The sequence below is a fragment of the Octodon degus genome, unplaced genomic scaffold, assembly GCF_000260255.1.
Source record: "Octodon degus isolate 3935 unplaced genomic scaffold, OctDeg1.0 scaffold00019, whole genome shotgun sequence".
Taxonomy (NCBI): Eukaryota; Metazoa; Chordata; class Mammalia; order Rodentia; family Octodontidae; genus Octodon; species Octodon degus.
In genome coordinates, this window is record NW_004524595.1 from 16,582,800 (window position 1) to 16,607,241 (window position 24,442).

The 24,442-nt window shown below is 38.8% G+C and overlaps 1 protein-coding gene across 1 annotated transcript in view; it reads right to left on the minus strand.

Moving 5' to 3' along the window:
• Positions 1 to 24,442, minus strand: part of Fryl (FRY like transcription coactivator) — a 302,292-nt gene that overhangs the window by 28,817 nt on the left and 249,033 nt on the right. The window contains exons 39-53 of the mRNA XM_023711119.1: positions 23,801 to 23,951; positions 23,025 to 23,128; positions 21,769 to 21,954; positions 19,755 to 19,956; positions 18,625 to 18,746; positions 17,421 to 17,611; positions 16,042 to 16,136; positions 14,360 to 14,967; positions 13,984 to 14,081; positions 9,683 to 9,853; positions 8,016 to 8,156; positions 5,964 to 6,161; positions 4,446 to 4,607; positions 4,255 to 4,329; positions 3,763 to 3,939 (exon numbers count right to left, since the gene is read on the minus strand). Of these exons, the coding sequence (XP_023566887.1) occupies positions 3,763 to 3,939; positions 4,255 to 4,329; positions 4,446 to 4,607; positions 5,964 to 6,161; positions 8,016 to 8,156; positions 9,683 to 9,853; positions 13,984 to 14,081; positions 14,360 to 14,967; positions 16,042 to 16,136; positions 17,421 to 17,611; positions 18,625 to 18,746; positions 19,755 to 19,956; positions 21,769 to 21,954; positions 23,025 to 23,128; positions 23,801 to 23,951 (2,681 nt within the window). The remainder of the gene's footprint in view (positions 1 to 3,762; positions 3,940 to 4,254; positions 4,330 to 4,445; positions 4,608 to 5,963; positions 6,162 to 8,015; positions 8,157 to 9,682; positions 9,854 to 13,983; positions 14,082 to 14,359; positions 14,968 to 16,041; positions 16,137 to 17,420; positions 17,612 to 18,624; positions 18,747 to 19,754; positions 19,957 to 21,768; positions 21,955 to 23,024; positions 23,129 to 23,800; positions 23,952 to 24,442) is intronic.

The window sequence follows — 24,442 nt, forward strand, 5'->3', positions numbered from 1 at the left end:
TATTAAAGAGACCAAAATTCTTGGTTAATAACCTGTTTTCACTAATTTTCTTGATGCTCTATCTTGTATTACCAGGGGACCAACTAAATCTACACTCTAGGCCATTTCTATACTAACACACAAACATGAATATGACTACAAAGAGAACAAGTACATCACAGATAACAACAAAGAAACATCCCACAACACCAGGCTGCAACTTACCTGCAGCTCCTGGTTAGCAAAAAGGAAAACACACAGAATTAGAAAGAACGAAGACAAACATTTAAAGATACGCTACACTTTTGGGGAAAACTGTGCTTTCTCAAACCCAAAGACTGATTCAAGCTCTGGATTAAGCTTTTTGTGGGAAGCCAACATGTGAGTCCAAGTTCTTTTTTTAATGGAAAATATATTGTGATAAAGTCAGAGACAGACACTTAAAACAACATTTCTATGATACATTTTAGCAACGCAAACTTTGAGGAAATCTTCAAATTTTACATAGATTTAATACTTGGTATTAATGTAAAAAGTGACTTAAAATACCCACATTCAATTGACAACATATAGGGTCACAATTATTTTCTTTTGTAGGATAGATCTGGTTAAATATAATGGCCATTTTTTACTATAAAATAATTTGCTATAATTTAAATCAAGATCACAGCTATCAAAACATAACCATTGCGAATTTCAAAAGTTCAAGAAGAAATACAATACATTTCAATTACACCCAAGTTATACATCTGTGTAAGTTATGTTTCTATTACTCTCCACTGTCTAAATTGAACCTCCTTTTTGTAAGAATATAACTCTTACAATCTTCCTTGGGCTCTGATATGGCAAATCATCCTTTATTGGCTACCAAGGTATGACTCATTTGTGTTGTTTTCCAAAGAAAAGGATTGTTCAGATAGAGGTTTTCAAATTTTTTTTTTTTAAATAAAGAAAGAGAAATTTTAGATGGAACGCAGTTGTGCAAAACACATTAAAATCTGAGCTGCTTAGGTTGAAGAAGGGGTCCAGGAATCCTGTCATTTGGCTCTGGGATCTAAGAGACATCTTGGAAGTCCTAGAGCTCTGAAGATCAGAGTTTATACATGACTACAACATATCATTTCAAATATAATTATATAGCATATCACAGAAAAATGACATAACCCTCAAAATATATTTGGTGAACAGAATATACTCTGTGGGCTTTCAAAGTTGGAGGATTTTTACAAGTTTCTTTAGTGATGAAGTTTGCTTTTAGCAATTTCCTATTATTATGTCTTAAGAAAGACTATGTCTAGGTTTTAGAAAATACATATAATTTGAGGGCTGGCAAGATAGCTCAGTGATCTAAAGCACCTGCTTAGGCTAGCTTAGGCAGGCGCAGGGGACCACGGTTTGATCCCTGGCATCACATGCCATTCCAGCCCTGCCCTTGGGGGGACTGAGCCGGCCAAAGAAAATACATGTAATTTGAGCTTAGCACAGTGGCTTATTCCTGTAACCTTAGCATTCTGAGAGGCTGAGACAGGAGAACTACAAGCTCAAACTCATTTTGAACAACCTAGTGAGGCCCTATCTCAAAATTTTGAAAAACATGTATGGAGATACAGCTCAGTGCAGAGATGCTGAGTACAATCCTCAGTACTGGAAATAATAATCTGATGTGTACAATTATGAGACAGAGGTTAAACCTTCAAATTACTGTGACTTGAGTTGAAGAGAGAGCTTCAATAAATATCTTCAGTCAATTCTCAATGTAAGTCTACTAAAATTAGTATTTTTTAACCACTGACATTTTAGAGTACTATAGTGCTCTTTAAAGAAAAAAAGGCAAACAAAAAAATAATAACCTTGCCATTACAAAAATGTCAAGAGATTCCCTGTAGAAATTTAAACTTTGAACTGAAAAAAATCCAAATAACTGCAGGAGAATTCAGAAAGCACTTATGGCCTTGGGGTAGAGGAGCAATAGCAGGTCTCCTGAACTTGAATCCATTCCACTTTTTTCCATGCTATGCAAATCTGCCCTATTCTCTACAATTTAGTTTTCAAATGATAAGTGCGAATTCACTTTTAGAGGTACTGAAAATCACTTTTAGAGTGAAGGAGAAAAAGGAAATGAAAAGGAAGAAAACAGAAGACATTAGTGGGATAGTATAGAGTAAGGATGGATCTTCTCCAAACTTCAGTTTTAAAGGTGTACCTATGTACACACTTTGACATGAAGTAAAATTCATAGTGTGGATTAGTATCACAGTCCTTGTTCTTGGGCTCCTGTGAACCTGTTCTGGATCTCTCCAGCTCTCCAGCTCAAGGAAAGGCATTTGTGTGCCTACCAAGCACCATGGCTATTCTCAGATCTGCAGGGGCGGCAGGGGCACACTGAGGAGGGGTATCTCACCTCCCAAACCAGTCTGCTATAACAGTATGACATGCCAGGGGGCAGCACAATCCACTTATTAGAGCCAAAAGAAACATCCCCTTAATCAGGTAGAATGGGACACTTCTGCCATCCCAGACATCTAGGAGGCCAAAGCAGAGGATATGAGGTTCAAGCTTAGCATGAGCAACATGACAGAATCCTATCTCTCAATATAAAAGAAAAGGGCTGGAAATGTAGCTCAGGGTAAAGGCCCTGGGTTCAATTCCCAGTACCATGAGATAGAGAGAGAGAGAGAGAGAGAGAGAGAGAGAGAGAGAGAGAGAGAGAGAGAGAGATTTCCTTAGAGTTGAGGGAGACATATTAGCTAAATTCATATATATATTTATAGGATATCAAAATATGGTATAGATACTCGATATTATAGCATTTATCTTCTTGCATATAGATATTTGCAACAAGTTCAGAATGTAGTTTATGACCTCATCTATAGGACTGGGCTCCTAACTGCCTAAGAAAATAGGACAATATTATTGTATCTGCCATAGTAACTGTTTTAGAAATTGGTATGTGTCTCATCTAGGACCAAGCAAATGTGGAAGCCTGCTAAGATCATTTAAGAAAGCAGCTTCTTTACTTCCTGAGACTACTTCTGAAAGCAGCCCTCATTTTCTCCAAATGCTTGGGGGAGGAGGACCTGCGAAGGTGTGGGGTTGCTCAACAATGACAATCACCTTGCCTCTGAGGCCAGGCTACCTGCATGGAAGGGCAGAGCCTAACAACTCTAAGTGCAGCTGGAGACCTTCATGAGCCATATAAAATACAAGCTCAACTTGGCCTTTCATGTTTCCGGGAAAGCTCTTTGGGTAGCCAGAAAAGGAGACACCAAGAGCCAGTTACGTCATAAAGAAGAATTTGGTCAGAGAGAATCTCAGTCACTTGCCAGAAGTCAGAGCTGCAGAACGCCAAATGTTACTCTTCTTACAACTGTTTTCTCAGCTTACTATAGCATAGCTCATAAAGACAGTTTAACTCTACATACAACTTTAAAAACATTTGGAACCTTAAAAATATTTTGAAGAAATCTCTATTTTTACTCTATTTTTAAGGATAAAGATGAAAAATTAGATGTTCTTATAATTATAATAATTATTCTTATTTTCTATTTTAAGTTTTGACTTTTGGAAGCCTATACTGAAATTAATAAGCAAAGACTAGGGCCGGTGAGATAGCTCAGTGGACTAAAGTGCCTGCTTAGGCAAGTGCAGGGACTGCGGCTCAATCTCGGGCGGCCTGGGCTAAGCCAGCCACAAAAAAAAAAAAAAAAAAAAGTAGACTCCACAGTCAGTTCTGATAACATTTGTAACTATACTATAAAAAGTATAGAAAGCCCATATTCTTACCTCTCCATCTTCCAATTCAACATCTAAAAAGTCAAAATCCTTAAAAACACCAAACTGTTGTTCACTTGTATTATCTTCTATGGCTACTTCTTCCTCTTGAATTATGTCTTCCGTTGCAGAAATTAGACTAGTCTGTTGGTCACCAACCTCCAAATCTTCATTAGAAGAAAATACAACCTGATACCATACAACCAAAAAACAAAAAGTCCATCCATCAGCTTCTGTCACTCTGCATGAGATTTCAGAACTTCAAAAGCCACTCAGGCCTCATGTTTCAATGAATTATTTTAACACTGGCCTCCACATCTCATCAGTTGAGTATCTAAGTAGCATAGCTGCATAGGTATCACAACAGACAAGAATTTTATTTTTTCTATTTTTTTGCATTCTTAGATACTACCATGACTGAGTTAGAAAAGGCAAGTAAATAAAAAGAATCAATTCTTATGAAAGAGCATGGTTTTTGCAACAACTTGTATGATGATTACTTACAGATGGATTCTTTGGGAGACCAGATTCTGGGCCACAGAGAGAAAGCACATTCATTAGCTTTTCTCTTGTTCTTCGCTAAAGAGAAGAAATTCAAATGTTACTATTGCTGATAAAATGAGACACACTCTTGTGTTTTCATACACATAACAAAATTTACTCTATAAATGTTCAGCTCTGCTGTTCTTGCCTACCTGGGATAGCTGCGGCCTTTTCCAGCTGACGGGAACCAAGGCATTCGAATTAGAACCAGAGGACGTGGAGGAGGTGCTCCTTGTGACTGCAATCACCTTTGGTTTCCCGTTCCTTCCAGCCGCACTGTGCTGATCTCCATACTTATTTCCAATGATTGGTGTCTACACAGAAGCAAAATACCAGTGTTGACACAAATATTTTAATATCAGTGAAATGTATGAGGGTTACATCTATAAAGATATTTACTATAATAAAAAATACAACATAAGGAGATCACTTAGTACAGAGCAGATGTTACGGAAGCCAAAGGTGTTTTCATTGACACTTGATTTTACTGTAATAATAACTTTTTTTTATCTGAAATTAGACTTTTTTCCTATCTTAAATACCTTTAAAAACTATCACCTCTGCCTGTCTCCTCCCTCAAGATTAAAAAATATACCTTCTTGTAGAAGGCTCAAAAACCATAGAAACAATTTTAAGAACATCACCTGTAATCCCACTACTCAGAGTGAACTTCTGTTAAATTTTGCTGCTCTTTCAATATATATCATTAAGCATGTTTCAACATTGTTACTTTAGCAAATATTAAAAACAACAACTTCAAACTGGACTTTTTTTTTTGGTATTTTGGTACGAAGTCTCACTACACAGATCAGACTTGTAGTGATCCTCCTGTTTTTAGCCTCCTCAGCGCTGGAATTACAGGCACGCACCACCATGCCCAGACTCTGTCACTGGCTCAGCATGCCCCAAGGGTGGGGCTGGTGCAGCATGCAGGACCGGAGATCCAACCCTGGTCCCTGCACTTGCCAAAGTAGGCGCTTCATCTACTGAGATATTTCACCAGCCCAAAATTGGAAAATTCTATGCATCAAAACTGATGTATATTTCCAAACTTTGTTTCACTAATTCTATGATGATTCAAAAATCATTAATGGTGAAAAGTGTTTTGAATTTGCATTTAAAAATAAAATTCAAGCTCTCTGGCATGTCGTCCAAATCCTATCTGCTTCTTGCTTATCTCCTTAGACACGAGCACCACCACTGCCTCCTGATCTCCTCTCGCTACTGCTTCCCCGACATACAAGGCCAATTCATGGACCTAAGTGGGGGCACATGTGGCCCCGTTTGCATGGAATGTCCACACATAAACCTTCTTCTGGCAAACATTTTTCTTTTTTTGGTACCAGGAATTGAACTCAGGGTCTTGTGCTTCCTGGCCAGGTCCCTCTGCAGCTGAGCTATCTCCCTGGCCCATGGAAAACATTACATATTCTCATAGTGTTTCAATTTATTTCCAGACAAAGCATTATCACAATGCTTATTCGTCTGTGTGTGAGACTAAAAGCTTCCTAACAGTAGGACTTCCTTCCAGGTTCCATCTGCTTTTCACAGCACCTATCACAACATTTAACAATGAGTATGCTTCATATAATAATGCTTGCAGAGTGAAAGAAAGACAAACAAACATAAACTCCTGACAGAGTACCTATATTAATTCCTGGACATCTTACCTCAGAGATGTCAAAATGAAAATCTAAGGTCTTTCCAGGCAACTCCTTAGAGACATTATTAAAAATTTTAGTGAAAGATATTTCAGGAGAACCTATATCTCCTCCATAGGACTTGGGGATGTCATTGGGCACAACGAGACTCGCAGAGCGGGACACCACCAGCTTTAATATGTTGAGAGCTTCCTTCCAGTAAGGACTCTGGTTTAAAGAATCAACATATACAAGTTACAAATGCCATGTTTAAGAGCAAAAATTTAGCATATAATATAGACTGTGAAAATGTTTCATAAAACATCTGTAAAATGATTTACTTCTCCTTTGAGATTCTTAACAGGTCTCAGATATAAAAGGGAAGGAAATGCAAGCTATTATGTATACTGTTTTATTTAACAGATTCCATATACCTAATTCATGCTACCAAATTGGAATATCTTGATTGTTTCTCAATAAGTGCTTTACAAATATCATTAAATTAGGAAGGTAAGAGTGATATTTATAAAGCACTTATTGGGAGATAAATCACTTTGAAGATGAATCAAGTTTATAGTTTTAAGACTAAAATTTAAATATATTAAGTCATACAAATAAAAACGTTTTATGTATACTTTCCATTTAAACATAAATACACTGAAACAACAAAATGTACTTTGGACTTTGCTTTTCTGGTTTTTTTTTTTTTGGTTTTGCTTTTGCTTTTGCTTCTGTTTTTTGTTTTAATCGAGAATCAAACTCAGGACCTTGCATTTGCCAGACAAGTCTATGCCGCTAGACTTGGTTTCTTGACGCCCCACATCCTGTGCTGAAGTGATACCTCAGAGACCACTGAGTTGTATGGGGGGAGGGGGGTTCCTGTCTTGTATTGTGGGTGTGAATATTTTCTTCCTCTTTTCAAGTTCTGTATATTCCCATCAACATAATTTAAGAATGATTTACCTGATCAGTGTACATGTGAAGAAACCATGCTTAACACAAAATTTACAGTGCTTTTCTTTTACCACTGACAAAGGAATACATAGAAAAAACTGCTTTTTAAGAAGTTTATGGTTCTCAGATAATCTTAACCATGTATTACAAATATTCTTTCACATGAACATTTGAGGGGGTGTTTGGGTTATCTATCTAGATGTCCCCATAAAGCCCCCTGTGCTCATCGGATGAGCTTTCAGAAGGTGATACAGCTCCTTGCTTTAGAGGGGGGAGGGGTGGGGGCCTGGTTAGAAGAGTCCTCCCTGGAAGGACCCACAAGGCTGTAGCTCCCCCAGGCTCTTCCCTTCTCTGCTTCCTGGCCACTGAGATGTGAGCAGCTCTCCTCCAGGGCAAGCCCCTCCACCTTGCTTCTGCCCCTGAGATGGCCAAGTATGGACTGAAATCTCTAAAACACGCAGGCCAGAATAAACTTCTCTTCCTTAATCTGTTGGTACTGGATACTGGCTACCAGCACTGAGAAAGTATCTAAAATGGGAAATACACTATCAAAAAAAAAAAAAAAAAAAAGGGAAACGAAAAATCTTTGCAGTACTGATTCATGCAACTCAGTTAATATTGCAATACAATGGAATATAGATCAGAAAATATTTAATAATAAAAATGTCCACATAATATTGTAATATTTTAAGCATGTCATTTAAAAGTTTAGTTTAATGAAGTTCTGAATAAAAAAATAAACTCTTAAAAAGGCTTTCTTCTGTTTCTAAAACTAGTGCTTGCTTGTTTGCTATGTAGATTCTGGTTAACAAACAAAAAGAAAAGTCCCAACCCATATTTCCAGAGGTGGTAACTACAACCATTAGCCTATGGATGAATGGCCCTTGCAGTGACCACTGAAATGAACACCCACAGACCTAACCGTTAGAATCTAAGGTAGGAATCACACCGGATCTACCATTTATATTCTGCTTCTTTATCACATAGAGAAAACATTTTGCATGTCATAAAAATTTCTGAAAAAGTGACTTTGCTTCTTACTTGGACATTTAGGTTTTTCTAAGTTTTTTAGGATAAGAAATTGTTTTGAGTTCAACAATACTACACCTAAATTCTATGGTCACTTACCTGTACATATTTGCCAATAATCTTTATGATCTCCAGATTAAACTGCTTGGCTGGGGCTGTGGACAGGTCAATATGACTCAATAAACTATAGATTATCTGCAGTAATGATTGCTGCATACTGGACAATCCTTTTTCTAACAGCTAAAAGTAATATTGAAAAGTAGATGAGTTTGTGGTTAGATCAGAAGCCCAGAAACAAAGTAAAAAGTTGGTTCAAGAAAGAAAACTGCACAATAATTTTTCATCTTTATTTCTTTCACAAATTTAGCAATAGCATTTATTTTAGGTTAAAAGAAAACCGCTGAACCACTACCACCAAAGAATAAAATTCCCAAAAAAACCCACACATACCAGCCAGTCATTAGGTATGTGATCTTGCATAAGTTTCTTAGCCTAAGTCTTAAATTTTTTTAGATATAAAGTATCAGTATTACCTACCTCATAGGGTTTATAGGGCAGATGAAATTAAAGATACGTCATCTTAAATATATGTGCCTTAGTACTGCTGCTGGATTATCATTGATAACACAAGGATAACTTAACAAGCCAAAGTCACTCCTTCTAGATCATGGAACAATGGCGCCTGTATGTGAGACGCACTGGGACCTCACAGTGGACCTCTGCAGGCTGGCACTGCCTGGGTGAGCTGTGTGGTGGCACGCATGCGAAGCTGGGTGAAGGCACTCAGACTGAAAGTCGATTAAGGCAGTGGGGCCTGGTTTTACACTGGTTCTCATCCTAAAGCTATCTGTGTACCATCGATCTAGGGACATGCAGCATTCAGTCAGGCTAAGAGGCAGCCAAGCAGACACCTCACATTGTCAGTTACTTAAGTATAAAGTTGACAGCAACAAACTAGCATTTAAAAAATTCAAACCAGTCCTGACACAGTTATGACAGTAGTGACTTAGCTAAGTTTAAAAAAGTATTATAAGCAATATTTAGTCAGCTATAAATAATTTATTTAAAGCTTGTTGTATGTCTAATTCCTTGAGCCCAACATTTAAAAGGCAGGAATTACTTTATTATAAGCTAACACACACATTTTCAGTGACAAGGAATTTCTCCCATTTGAGATCTCCTTCATGGTAATTTACTGAGTAGTTCAACTTTTAGTCATAAAAATAATCCAGAGGCATTAATAATGTTAACTCTCTATGTAGATCTAGGGCTTCTTTTTTATAGCTTGGATTTTTGCTCCTCCAAATAATATTTAAGAAGTAAGTAAGTTATCAAAATAAAAACATCCATCAATCTCTTTTCATATGTACTATTTTTCTACAAATTATCTCAAACTATTTTTTTAGAGCTAAAAATAGTAACAGTTGTTTAGGATCAAAACCACTAAAAACCCCATTTTATGTAAAATAAAGAGAGGTTTACATTAGAGTTTTATGTCATTTAAGAACAGCAAATAAGAGAAATAAACAGTGGAAATGGGAGGAAAAAAACCTATCACTTATATTTAATTTATTTTTTTCTGGTACCTGGGCTCAAACTTGGGACCTTGCGGTGCCAGGCTTATGCTGCTGAGCTACATCCCTGGCTCCTACCACTTCTATAAAACAAAAATTGTAAGAAATTTCTTTTATGTCCTATCTGTCTGCCTGCTTGCCTGTCTATCTATAAAAGATACAACGCAGTTAAAATGGAATATGTGAATTTACCTCCGCAAGGTAAGTCACAAGACTAAAGGTCGTGTCCGAGAAGGAGTCGTGCAGGTATCTGCACACCACGTTGATCCAGTTCGAACAGTCTCTGGAGTACGTGTGTGTGCTGTACAAGCTCATCATGTGAGCCAGGTTGACAAGTGTGGGGCACTTTTCTTCAGCACAAACCTAGAAAATAAATACAATTATTCACCTAAAATAAAAACACAAGTTTCAATCTGATTTTATGCTAAATGCACTTACTTAATCAAATTCTTTCAATACTCACTTCAAATTTTCAAAATATTTTATTTCAATACAGTGGAAAAGTTAAATAGAAGAGGAAAAAAAAAGTTATTCGTAAGGAAATAACACTAAATAAGATGGAAAGAGGATTAGTATTGTCACATATTCTGTGGGCACTAACCAATAGTGTTCTTTTCAGTCTGGTGCCCTGTGAGACTGTCTTTAAAGGGTGAAAAACAAGCTTTGGTGTAAATCTGCCACATCATTTGGTAAGCTGACTCCAGTACGTATGCAGCTTGCTGCACAAGGGCCTGAAGAGGCTGACTCCACAGGAGGGTTGCTAGGGATGCTCAGAGTGGCTGCATCACCAGGAAGAGCTTCAGTCTTGACCCGGCCCATCACTGGAGCAGCCAGCAGCAGACAGGCTCAGCTCTTGTGATGTAGGCAAAGGACTCATGGGAGTCCTGACAGCACAGATCCTCCATCTCCCCAGGATGACAGTCCGCAGGCTGGAGCTTACTCCCAGAAGTGCGCACTTCTCCGTGCTGGCTTCATATAGTACTAGGGATCTGGGCCAGCACATGCTTCGGGGGATCTTACTGACTGGACCTTTTAGTCTCTGTTCCTTGAATTACTAGTAAGGGTGTTCCTTAGCCTCTTCTGGGAAACCCTCGAACAATCCAGAACTGGAGCAGGGCCACGCTAAGCTTACCCCTCCATGAAATGCAAGCCTTGTAATTTCTGCTTTCAGCTTCCTTCTGCTTATTTTCCTCACTCTTCTGTATCACTGACAGTTTGTGAATGTTTGCATAACTGTACAGAAATCACTGCAGAACTCAGACTAATACTTTGTATTAGTACTATGTACACGTATTTGTACATGTAACTTTCAAATAAACACAACTTCAACTCTGATGATTCAGAAGACATTTATAAACTTCAAGGATGTAAATCAAGTTTATTACTTAGACATTATAATTGGATGGGCATGAGCTATAAAGGCATGCAAGACTATGGAGACTAGTATCACCGCACCACAGAAATTATCTTATAAAAACATGAAAAGCAGCTGACGTCATAGCAGGGCATGTAGTCATAGCCAGAGCTGTAGTCCCAGCACTCAAGAAGCTGAGGCAGGAAGACCACAAGCTGGAGGTCAGGCTGAGCTATATTATGGGACCCTATGTCAAAAAAACAGCCAAACAAACCAGCTGCTGACTTCACACATTAGTTCTTTATCAATAAAACAGAAAGGTTTTTTTTCCCCAAAAAAATGATATTAATGTATTCTTGAAAGAGAATTCTTTCAAATATATGCTATACAATTTTATAATAAAGCAGATGAACTGAGGATTGAATTTTAAAATTTTTGAATCACCAGGTTAAAATAGGATCCAAAGAAAATGTTTCATAATAATTTTTTTAGCATACCTTTTTGCCCTAAAGAGAAAAATATTTGCCTCATTTTGAAATTCTGTGCTCTCCATGGGAACAAACAACAGAACTGGTGACATTTGCATAATGAGGAAGTACATAATGGCAGAAAATTACTCTCAACAGTTCTAAGTGAGAGAATAATTAAGGAATAATTTCATTCACATCTTGCAGGTTGCTAAAAGCATACAGGGAGGGAACCTTTGTGTGTTGCTCAAGAGGAAAAAAGCAGACTTAAAAACGATTTATGAGTCACAGAGGCTCTGCTTGATTTCTCTCTCAGTGCTGGGGTCTGACGTGGGATCTTGTGAATTGCAAGGCCAGCCCTCTACCACTGACCCACATCCACCCCCCACTAGCCAGCTATTTGATTTCTCCTAACACCGATACCTGGGTATTTCCCATACTCTGATGTGGCATCCACTGCTTAACTGCCCAAGGGGCTGCGACACCCTTCAGGCCAGGCTGAGCTCCCCGGTTACCCCAGCAACATGCAGGTACTATTCAGCACATTCCAACTGATATTTTAAAAGGTTCTGCTTCCTCTATGTGGGTCTTTATGCTTTTTGTTTTCTTGACAGGCCAAACTAATCCAATATACATTTTTTTCTTTTCTATTTTCTAACCCATATGGGGGAGTTCTTGTTTAGAGCATTTATATAAAATATATCATTAGAATATTAAAATGAAAATATTTTCAATAAACTTCATGATTTGCATTTTTAAGTCTAAGCACAAATACTACATGTGCAGTTAGTTTTTTTATACAAATAACTTTCAAATAAACATAGATTTTCATTTAATAGTTAATGTTCTATTGGATTTATTTATTAAATATAATCAAGAGGAGATAATTTTTTGTTTATCTTTACCCACCATTTTTAAGAATGTAAGCTATTTTTCTATGAACTATAAATAATGGCTCTTTTTTTCAATTATGTGCCTTAAAATGATTAGGTAAGAATCTCTCCATATCTAATTTAGAAATCAGGGATTGACTCAACAGCATATCTTATTAAATATTTTGTCATTTATTAAATATTACCTGGCAAAACAATGAGAAGTTCCTCACTCTTATTACTACAATTTATAGGACGATGCCCACAGGTAACACCTGCTCACTTTATTTACTGTGCTACTTGTTAACCAACTCTCAACTTTTTTTTTTTTTTTTTTTTTTTTTTTTTTTGGCGGAACCAGGGATTGAACTCAGATCCTTGCATTTGCCAGTCAAGCGCTTATCCTACTGAGCCATCTCCCCGGCCCCCTCAACTTCTTTTAAACAAGTTGCTTTTATAAGATGCTCACTCAAAATTTTATTTATTTTCTTCTTTCTGAGGAAAATTTGCTTTTTCCTCCCAAGTGCTTTAGGAAGGTCCTCTTATTTACATTGCTGTTCACTTATCCTGCCCTCGTCCATCTATTTTTCTGCTGTTACTTGTAAGTTTACATAACTTCCCCTTGGAACTGTTTAGCTTCATTCTCAAACCTTTTCCCCAAAACAACTCAGTAAGTGACCAGATTTTTCAACCTTATTATTGTTTTTTTGTACTAGCAATTGAACTCAGGGTCCCATGTTTGCCACAGTTGCTGTGCTGCTGAGCTAAGAATCCGCAGCCCCACTAGCAGATTTTTAAAAATTAAGAATTGTATTTAAAAAGGCAAGATGAGTTAAGAAAAATTATTAAAAATGTAGAATGTTTAAATCATATTCTTCTAAAATTCAGATATTAACACTTTTAAACATGCTAAGAGATGATTTCAAAATAACCTTACTACTGTTTTCAGAACTGTACAATGGGAGGAAAAGAATCACAGAAAAAGGAATGAAGTGAGCAGAGAGACTATAAAGTAAAAGAATGTTAGAAGGAAGAAAAGGCAAACATAAAGGGGGAGAAAACTTTCTGAACCTCAAAATATATGACGTCTCCTCCCCAGAGCCTTGTACATGTAATTTATTCTGTCTAGAAAACTCCCTACTTTCATCCCACTCCTGAGTCCTTAGCCAAGGACCCTAACTGCGGTTGTCCCCATCGGGCCTTGGATGTCAGTTCAGAGGACATCCTCTAAGCTGTATGTACTGCCAGAACACTCCCCCCCACCCTCACCACACACACACACACACACACACACACACACACGTTATTTATCGGGCTCCACGGCGTCTGCCCACCGCCTAGACTGCACTTCCTACTCGGAGGTCCACGAGGGCCAGTATTCTACCTAACTGCTTATGGCTGTGTTCATAACCCAACGGAAGCAAACGAAGGAATGCATGAAAACTTGACAGAAAGATAAAGGAGCAAGGAGGGGAAAAGAACAGAAAGAGATCCAAGACTCAGAGGAGTGTTACTGTAATAAATTTTATTCGCTGTCATATGGGCAGTTGTACTTTACATTACTACATAAGTGCTACATGTGTATGAACAGAAACAACAGAAACAAAACTCACACTGGGAACCGATGGAAGAAGACTTTTCAAGAGATTTCTTCCCTAAGACCAACTGCAAGGCTGGAGATAGAACTCAAAGGGACAGCCCTGCCTGGCAAGTGTAAGGTCCTCGGTCCGATCCCCAGCACAAAACAATCACCTGCAGCCTAAAGTCCCTCCAGTTATCTTTCAGCAAACATTTGCTTACCTTTGCTATTCGGCTGGCTGTTTCTTTGCAAAACTGGGTTGGACTGTCAAAATGTTGGATTAAGTGAGGCAATAAGCAAAGGATGTTAAGAGGAAAACCTATCAAAACAAAAACAGCAAACAATAAACAATTTAATTGCACACTGTTTTCAAAGTTAAAAGGCATTTTTAAAAATGGTTTGCAGAAAACATCTTTTCATTTCCTGGGGTATTCCATCTTCTAAATCCTGATGCTGCTGTTAAAAATAATTTAAATTAACATATAAAGAACTGTCACTGAAGAAAAGCAGAAATTAGTAGATTTCAAAACAAATGATTATATTTCAACTCCATAAAGAGCAATTATATTAGTACTAGTCCAATTATATTAACATCACCTGACAGTTGGGAAGGATCCACCAATGTGTGTTTGGAGACAGAAATGAGTTTACTGAGGAGGTGGATGGTCATTTCTTGGGTAGATACTGAGGTAAAACCCTTGAGGAAGAGCTGCTGAAGGCCTGGAAAATTATTCCACTTCAATTTGCTTTGCACATTTTCAATCTTCTCTCGACTCTCTGATTTATCCAGTGGCAAATGGATAAGCAGTTTGTTGAGCAGCCTGAGAGCCAGGAGGTATTCATACTCATAATCAGATTCTAATAAAGACGCTGCGATCCAAAATATGGTGGCCATCAAGTTGGTGGGCTCAGTAGTGGACTGCACATCGTACATGGCCTTCTCTCGCAGAGAGGAAAGGCTTCTAGTCCTTGCTAAGCTACTGCTGTGGTTTATCCGTCCATCTGTTATATCCAGTGTGTTACTCCGCCGGCGGTCACCTCTGCGGTCACCCACTAAACTTAGTCTCAGAGAGTTGCTTCTTGTATTACTGTTGTATCCCACATAACTGCTACTACTAATGGGACTTGTGCTTAGATTGAGTTGTCCAGTGCTTTTCCTGTTAGCTGCATACTTGTTTCCCATTATAGGATCATGGTATGAGGTTCTTTAAAGGGGGAGAAAGAAAAAAAGGTGAATATATTGTCCAGCCACTTCTTTTGCTATATTAATTTTACTTATGAAAAGTGGAAAACAACTATTACCAGAAAAATCAGGCTTCAGTATACCTGGTGTTTTGATTAAATTTCAGCTTTGTCTCTACATTAGAAGGAAATGTACAATAATATCTTTCCTGCAGTGGCTATTTGCTTTAAGATGGCAACACAGGTCGGACTGGGCAAGAGATTGTGCTTCAATAATCACTGAGAACTTCCGGATCTGGTACATACACAGTATGTCCAAGGCAAGCCTCATTAGTCTTATCCTCCGAACTCATGGTCCTGACATCCCTATTTCTTTAATGGCATATTCTTTCCAAAAGAACCAAGCTCAAAAATTTATTTTGACTTCTCTTTTGTCCTTATATCCAACTATCATTGATTAAAAATATTTATTGAATGTTTTCTACATGTGCCACAATATGCAAATGCCGAGGAATATGAAAGTCTATTGGGGAAACAGATACATATGCAAATGGACAAACTTATACCCTATTAATTGCTATGACTAAAATACAAAGAAAACTATAATTGATCATATTGAATTAAAAATTAAAGTCAGCATTTTGAATGCCAAAAATAAAAAAATAAAACACTGTGACGACCCAATGTTTGTGATGACCCAATTAATAAAATGCAGTACCCTGAGGGGGTTGAACGTTCCTTGCTTGGAGGCGACACTGAAGATGAGAGATTAATGTATAGTTAGTAAGGTAGGGGAAGTGCAAGACATGGGTACTCCAAGAGAAAGAACAGCATGTGACAAGTGACATGTCCTGAAGGGTCAACAACCAGAAACACAGGGTAGCAGAATTGGGGTAACAGCGGGAAGAACACTGAAAAAATTAGCTCCGGGACTTTCCAGAGGCCCCTGTTGTCTGAGACCCATTTCCTACTAGCAACCTTTCTGATCTTAGGGATCATTTTCTCATTGCTAGTATCAGAATTACATACTGCTCTGGTGGTATGCACTTAGCTACAGGAGTTCTGTATTCAGTAGTTTTCCTGGTTCCAGTTCTTACTGAGAAAGGGCAGAAAGGAGATCATAATGCTTCATGGTTTCAGCCAAAGTATCAATTGCAGACTCCAAGGTGAGAAGGAGCTCAATCACAAATCCCTGCAGGAAAAGGGCAGATTTCAGTTAATTATACTCTGGAAAAAAGAAATTGCAATGTAGTTCCTGATGAGATTTAAAAATAACACAAATACCATATTAATATTACAAAATGATTACATTTCTGAGAACATGATCATGCTGATTGATGAAAACTCACCAAACTAATGGCATAAATTAATTGCAATGGCACAGCCATTTACCCAAATTTGCCCAGGCCAGAGGTCTGGAAGCCTTCTTTGTTTCTTTCATATCTAAATTGAAATCTAAAATACACCTTAAAAGCAATTTATCTTTCTCCAAAATTTTACTCAATCAAACCTCCCATCCTTTCAGCTGGCCCCTGATAGAAACCTTACTAACCCCCGCTGCTCTGCCTTTCCCCTCTCCAAAGACCAGATGCCCCAGAGAGGTTTTGCACAAGCAAATCACGTACAGTTTTCTTCTCTCAAAAACTGTGAGCAACCTCTCACCAATTTAGAGCAAAGCCAACCCTCTTCTCACCTGGGCCTACTTACTAAGCCTTACATGTAAGGGCCCACCTATCTTATCCACCTCTGCCCTCTCTGTGGTGTACACCAACCCCATTAATCATTAAGATGTTTCTCAAAGAAACTTATAGTCTCGGCTTCAAGGCTTTCCATTGCTTATGCTGGTTTCCTCTCCCTGAAATGTTCTTTCTCCAGATCATCACAGGACCTGGCTCATTTCATTATCTGTTCAAAAATTACTTCTCAGGTTATACATAAAACCACACCTTCTTCCCCACTGCTCCTTAAACCTTATATTCTACTCTACCTTATTATGTCAGTATTAATCACTAAATAAAACTGTGTTATTATTGGTACACAAACCTTGTCTCCTCTAGTAGAATACCAAAACTTTGTCTGGTTCACCACTATACCCTTAGTATCTAGAACAGTATTGATAAAATCAGCAGTCTGCACAACCCTCAATTTCCTTGTGGAATAGGTCCCTTGTATCTTTAAAGGTGAAATTTGATGCTTCATGTTACATTTAAATTCAGCTTCCCATCTTGGGAGTCATCCTGGGATAATATCCAGGTGTGTGTGTAAAGCTTCACCTCATAGACACTAAATTATGTGATCTGAATAAAGGTTATTAAATACTAATTACAAAACTTTGCACCTTAATTTTTTGCCTGCTCCTTAACTTGACATTAACAATTGTGCACGACTCCTGTCTTGTTCTAACTGCAGAGATCTGGACTTAGTCTGTGACCACCTGCTGCTGCTAAAACAACTGCTAAAAAATGGAATGAGATACCTGTGCGTCCTCGCCGGGATCTCCAACAGTTTCTACGAGTCTGGAAAGAACATCGGAAAGTGTGGCTGCAGAAAGTGGCTGCTTTAGGGCCCTGAAAATCTGAAAGGATCTCCCAGCATAGTGTCGAGAAGAACAAGAAAGTGCTGTTTGCAGAGCTACTTCACTAAGATGATGTTCCAAGTGAATTCCCTCTGTGAGGATGAAGGACACAAGTAGGAAGAGGTTGGTTTTACAGAATAGAGGGGCTGCAATCAAGGACTTTTTAAAAAAATTATTTGGTTGTTACAGGGTCTTACTACACAGCTCAGACCCATAGTGATCCTCCTGCTTTCAGCCTCCCCAGTGTTGGGATAACAGGCATGTGCCACTATGCCCAGACTCTGTGGCTGGCTCAGTCTGCCCTAGGGGTGGGGCTGGTACTGCATGTGGTGCCAGAATGGAACCCCAGTCCCTGTGCTTGCCTAAGCAGGCATGTTAGTCCACTAAGCTATCCTGTTGGCCCGCAATCGTGGACTAACCATTTACAACACTGCTCCTCATACTACACTGCCACCCAGAAAGGAACTTAAGTTGTGTTAAGTCAATGCACATTCTTCAACCAAACTCCATTCTCATGTCAAACAGTTCTGACCTCCAAGCAATTCTAGGGGCCACAGTTGCTTAGCCTTGGCAAAACTGGTATCATTGTCCCTGGCCCCTGCCCACCAGATAGTAGTAACAATTCCATGGCCTTCCTCTAAAATTGGTACAAAATTTTTTTCAGACATTATCAAATATTTCCTGAGATATTAGGAATATTTCCTGTCAAATATTCACAACCACTATTCTGTACACAAAATTGATAACCACTGCTCCATACCGATTTTTATAATGATTATCATTATAAAATGAATGTGTATGACATTACACTGTAGAGGCCTTACTCAAAAAATTATTTTTAAGTTGATCATTTCTAAATTTTATGCTATCACACACAAAACTAAAACCCCAAGTTGAAAGGGTAGAATTCTTATTTTTAAGTAGTCACTTAATTTTTGATCAACCAAAACAGATCTGTTTACACTAATAAACTAAAAAAGAAAAACTTTCTAACGTCTTCAACACTGCTGATCAATTTTTATCTAAGTATTAGTGAAATTTCAACATCACATTAAAATATCTCATTGAAACTGAGGATTAGCTAAATAATGATTTAAAAAGATACCTGGGCTTGACTGTTTAAAGACAGAAACCACATGTTTCAAAAATGTAGCTAACTGCTCTGCACTCTTTATGCTGGGATTCTTGGCAGAAACATCCTCGTGGTTCCAAAGGGGCCCTCTTTTTCTGCAAACAGAGAACAGACAGGATTCCTTGTTTTTAATTTGCATTAACAGTTTTATTCATGCTTGCCACACTGCAGCTTTACAATCAGGAAGGGGAGCAGGTGAATACGTCACACAATAAGTTACCATCAGTACTGTTCATGTGCACAGATGTAGAATGGTCCACACTGTGTAAATGAAGATTGAATGTCAATGTCACTGCTAAAGGCAAACTCTCTCAGAGGTAGTTAGAAAATGACAAAATTTTGAGAAATTTTGGTTACGATCTAATTGCTAGTTAAATTATATGAAAGTAATTTTATTAGCTAAAATGATAGCGAAAGCTTAGGGTAGAGCACTGTACTTCCTAATTCATGTTTTCATATCTCTGGGCCTCCCTCAGGTAGGCTGCCTCTTATGACTAGTCCAGAGTGCCTTGAAAACTTCTCAGGGCATGTTCCCCCCCTCTTCACGATGGTCACTTGGGAGTGGTGTTTATTCACGTTATTTACTAGTTTATGCTCCCTCGGCCCATTTACATCTGTGTGTGCCTCGGGGCGGTGCTGGGGCTGCACCCCGGCGTGTCGTGTGCAGGGCACGTGCTCCACCACGCTTTTCCCGCCTCCAGCTCTGTGGCTCCAGCTGCTAACCCAGGCCTGGGTTCATGGTGCGCTGCTTCACATTCTCTCAAACTTTATCTCACTGTCCAGTACTACTGCCTTTCCGTAGTGTGACGGTCCAGCCAGGGATACCACCACTTCCAAACACGCTTTCCCTCTCCTGGCCTGCAGCTTGGCTCTCGCAGTAGGACACCACACCTTTTCAACGGCATTTTCCTTCTCCCCCTGGAAGACCCCGCATAGCACAGGCCATGAATAGGTACTTGCCAGCTGACTGACAATTTTCAAAATACGGAACATTACAAATCCATGTATTTCAAACCAGTGACATTTCAGACAACAAAAATCCAGCCTAGAGAGCTGGTGGGTCAGAGCCTGGCACAGCACGAACACTGCAGGGAGCCAGGTACCTTGAGGTAATGAACTCCATGAGGGTTTTGACTTTTCCATCCTGCTCCACGGCGATGTCCACCTCACTGAGCAGGGTGGTGTGCAGGTGCGAGATGGCAGCGCTGTTGTTTCCTAAGCTGATACTAGAAGAGGTAGAACTTGAGCTAAGCCCTGAGTCGGTCATAGGGGAGGGCTGGTAATCAGGTATAAAATCATTAATGCCTGCTGGAAGAAAAAGCATGTTATGAGTATCCACTCAGAAAGGAGTCTCCAAAATAGAGTCTAGCTCCTTGTTGTACTGAGAGATTCGGGACCCAGCCTGGCACCAGGAGGCTGCAGTGAGTGTGCCTGGAGACAAGCACCTTTCCACAGCCTGGCTCTCATCAAACCCAGCTTGCTCCCTGAATTCATGGACATCCTCTGCTGCCACCTGCTGGACACTGCTGAGAATGGAATTTCCAAGACTTAGACACACATTTCTCAGTTAAAAGTCAGTCTCATTTCTATAATGTGAACTGAGTTTTAGTTTCTTATGAAAAGGACTCTACAATTTGTTTAATTTCACTTGAAAAAGCTATTTTAATGTCTTCATAATATTTAAATCAATACTGTTAGGGGCCAGGGAGATGGCTCAGTAGAGTAAGTGCTTCCCTGGCAAGCGCAAGGGTTCAAGTTCAATCCCCGGTTCTGCAAACAAACAAACAAACAAACAAAAAACCCCACAGGGGCCAGGGAGATAGCTCAGTAGAATAAGTGCTTGCCAGGCAGGCACCTAAGTTCAATCTCCAGTTCCACCAAAAACAAAAATAAATAATAATAATAATCAATACTGTTAAAAGTTATTTCTAGCACCCCTACTTGCAAAACAGCAAAAGGAAACTTAAAAACAAACTATAGAATAGTTTGTTTTAACATTAAAAAACAGGTGTTTTAACATAAAAAAGAACTCTGTCTTTTTCTTGTTTGGGTTTCTCGAAATAGAACCTCGCTTATAGCCCAGGCTAACCCCAAACTCACTGTGCAGCCCAGGCTCACCTCTAAATGTTGATCCTCTTGCCTCAGCCTCAGTGCTGAAGTTACTGGTATGTGCCACCATTTTTCTTTTAACCATAGTTTAAAAAAAGCTAGAAGTGGTTGGAGGCCCTAGATTCAATCACAAAAAGCCCCCCTACAAAAATTCACAATAATTGTATTTTTATAGCTAGATGATTTTAAATAAATAAACTAGTTTAAACTAAGTGACTTCTAAAATTTATTAACTCCATATCTAACACTTGACTAAAAAAGAAAGTAACTATTTCATTTTTTTCTTTTTTTTTGTATTTTTAGGGAAGGGTCTACAAGATGTTCAGGGTCTCACCACTACATCAGACTCCTAGTGATCTGCCTGCTTACAGCCTCCCAAGAGCTGGGATTACAGGTGCGCGCAACCATACCCAGTCTCAATTGCTGTCTCAGTGTGCTCCAGGGGCGGGGCCGGCATGCAGGCCCAGGGATTGAACCTCAGCCCCTGCACCTACTTGCAGATACTTTAATCAGCTGAGGTATTTGGCCCACCCACTATTTCATTTTCTAAAACTATTTTCTATAGCTGGTACTAATGAGTGCAATAAAGCTAGGGCTATCAGGAGAGAAGAGAACGTAACTTTCAAAGTAAAAAACCTGACAGTGAAATAAGTTTTATATTAAATTCTCATTAATTTAGACTTTACTACTTCAAAATGCATATAACATCTGTCTTGTCTTTCCTTTCCTTCATTCCCTTCTCCTTTTGATTGTTTTGAGACCAGGTTTCACTACACAGTCCAGGCTGGCCTTGAACTCACTATGTACAGTAATCCAGCTTGGCCTCACTCATGGCTGGCTGGCTGACTGCCTGCCTCCACGCCACCCCAACCTCTCTTTTTCACGTGGTCTTCAACTCACTGCATAGCCCAGGCTGACCTCTTTGTGCCTTCCTCCTGCCCCTAATGCATTCTTTAACTGATTGGTAAATAACGTAAGTGGCGTGAGGAATAGTTACACTTCAAATACCTGTGAAAGTGTAATCTAAGTGTGCAATTTGTTTGACTGTAAGCACCCTGGGCTCATTAAACTCTTTGTTCCTGAGAAGGACAGAAGCAATAGTTCGGATGTTACTGTTGGGTCCCATGACTATGAGTAAGTGCAGAAGCAGGCGTTTACAATGTTCATACACCTCAGGGTGGCAGTGGTCAAACCCTGGGACAGGAAAAAAAAATCAGTGTCAGTTAGGAACAGTAAGGACTATGCATGCTATCAGACATCATTAAAGAAATTCTAGTCATTCCTGGAGGGGTGGTCCCAGCGCCCGCTGCAGATACCAAATTCTGTGGTACTTGAGTCTCTTATGAAAAATGTCACAGTACAGTATTTACATACAACCTACCTACCTTCTCCTATATACTCCAGATCATTGCTAGATAACTTAACATCTAATACAATGTGACTGGTATGTCAGTAGTTTAAAGCTGCATTGTTAGGGAACAATGACCCAAACAAAAATAGAACAAAAGTCTGTACGTGCATAACACAGACATAAGGTTTATTTTTCCAGAATATTTTCTAATCATGGCTGGTTGAGTCCACAGATTGGGAACCCATGACTACCAAATGCCCATTAAGTAAAACTATTTCATGGAATATGATTACATATTTTTTAAAGTTGGTACAGTTATTCTACCCTTTTACAATACTATATTGTATTAGAAACAAGATGAATTTTAAATGTGTTTGATATATATATATATATATATTTAATGATCTTTTGTAAATTATTATTGTTATATAATATTAGGCATAAATGAATTTTTAAAAGAGCTAAGCACTTTTTTGCTGTTCTAGCACATAATAGGAAGTAGATGTGATTAGTCAAGGAATGAAATAATACATGGTAAGTGTTTATAGCAGGAAATCATACGAGAAGATGAATATGGTCCATAGAGCTCCTGGAGTTTCAAACTCCAATTCTTTTGAGAAACACTTCAAACCTATTTCCATGGCCCATTTCCTCTGAAAGTTTCTGATCCCATAGGTAAATTAATTTTACTCTTTCTTGTACTGTGCTACATCCCCAGCCCCTTTTTGTACTTACTTTTCCATTTTAAAACGGGCCTCACTAAGTTAACTAGGTTACTCAGGCTGGACTCAAGTTTACAATCCTCCCTCAGCCTCCCCAAGTGCTAGTGCTACCAGTTACGTGCCCCCATGCCCAGTCTAAGAACAGTCTTTAATTCGTAAAACCATATAATGAAGAAATTAGAATGCATTACCTATAAAAATTGCATGAAGAAGAAGGTGGAGGTAGCTTCCCCATTCTACCTTGACACTGTGGTCAATGATCAGATCCGTTAGGAGGATCACCGCTATGTTACACCTGTGACAAATATGAGTATTAGTAATGTTTCACTAAATCAGAGGCAGACTGGAAAAAATTCTGCACCAATCTGAAAGACTTTACTACTGTTTTTCATGGAAAAACACAACTTCGTAAGAAAAAAAAAAAAAAGAAAAACAAATGGAGTGAAGAAATTATTATTGGGACAGTGTTTGAACAAAATGTAAAGGCCTGGTGCTCCATAAGGTCAAAGGCCACATTGTCTCTGTCTTTCAACCTTAATAATTAGCACACTGCCTGCCACAATGTAGGTGTTCAATATACATCTGGAGCTTAAAACATCTTGAAAGAATCTAGTAATTGTTCTACTGTGATTTTATTCAGTAGAATTCAGTATATTTCAACTCAAAAATGTGAAAGTGCAGACCACAAAAAAACTAACACTTTTCAGATGTAGTAACTGGGTCCCAGAAAGGTCAAGTAACTATGCCAGACACCCAGAAAAGCAGCAGCAGATTACCTTCCCAATGCTAGCTTTGTTAGAATACTGAGATTTTTAGATTTCTTAAAATCTAAACATGTGAATCTAATTTGTTGCGAGTAGCTCAATAAAAAGATTCCTTTTACTCTGTTGTCAGACAGCACAAAGAAAGCTTAAAGTGTTCAGCAGCAACTCGGCTCATAGCAAGTAGGAATGACGCTCCAGTCCACCTGTGAAGAGGTAATCCAGGTGATGACGTTTCAGGCACGTAATCCACCAGTGGTGACCAGCAGCCTCCAGCTGGTGGGAAGGGCAGTGGCTCTCCTTGGTTATGCTCCATCACTTTCAGTCGCCAATTAGAATAAAGTGGCATTGAATCACCTATCAAGATAAAATGATCTCATTTTCTACACCATCTAATTTCTGCCAATATATGCAAACTCTAGTAAGACACCAACTATTTATAGCACTGGAAAGTGATTTAAAAAATAACTTCCCACCACTAGAACACATATTTGCTATGAAGACCTTGGTACAAATATCAAATTAAGCAAATCAGAAAGAAAGGAAGGCAGAAAGCTTCCATCTATCTTTCCTTATGATTCCTTATCTTTCCTTATGATTCCTTATCTTTCCTTATGATTCCCTATTCCCTTGTTTTAAGGCAGGATCTCGCTACTCAGTTCAGGCTGGGCTTGAACTCTGTAGCCCAGGCTGGCTTCCTTTATATCATAGCCAATTTTGTTTATTTCTTTTATTTTAGGGAAAGGTCTACAGGGTGTTCAGGGTCTCACTACTAGATGGGACTCCTAGAGCTGGGATTATAGGTGCATGCCGCCACACCCAGTCTCAATTGCCATTTCAGCGTGCCC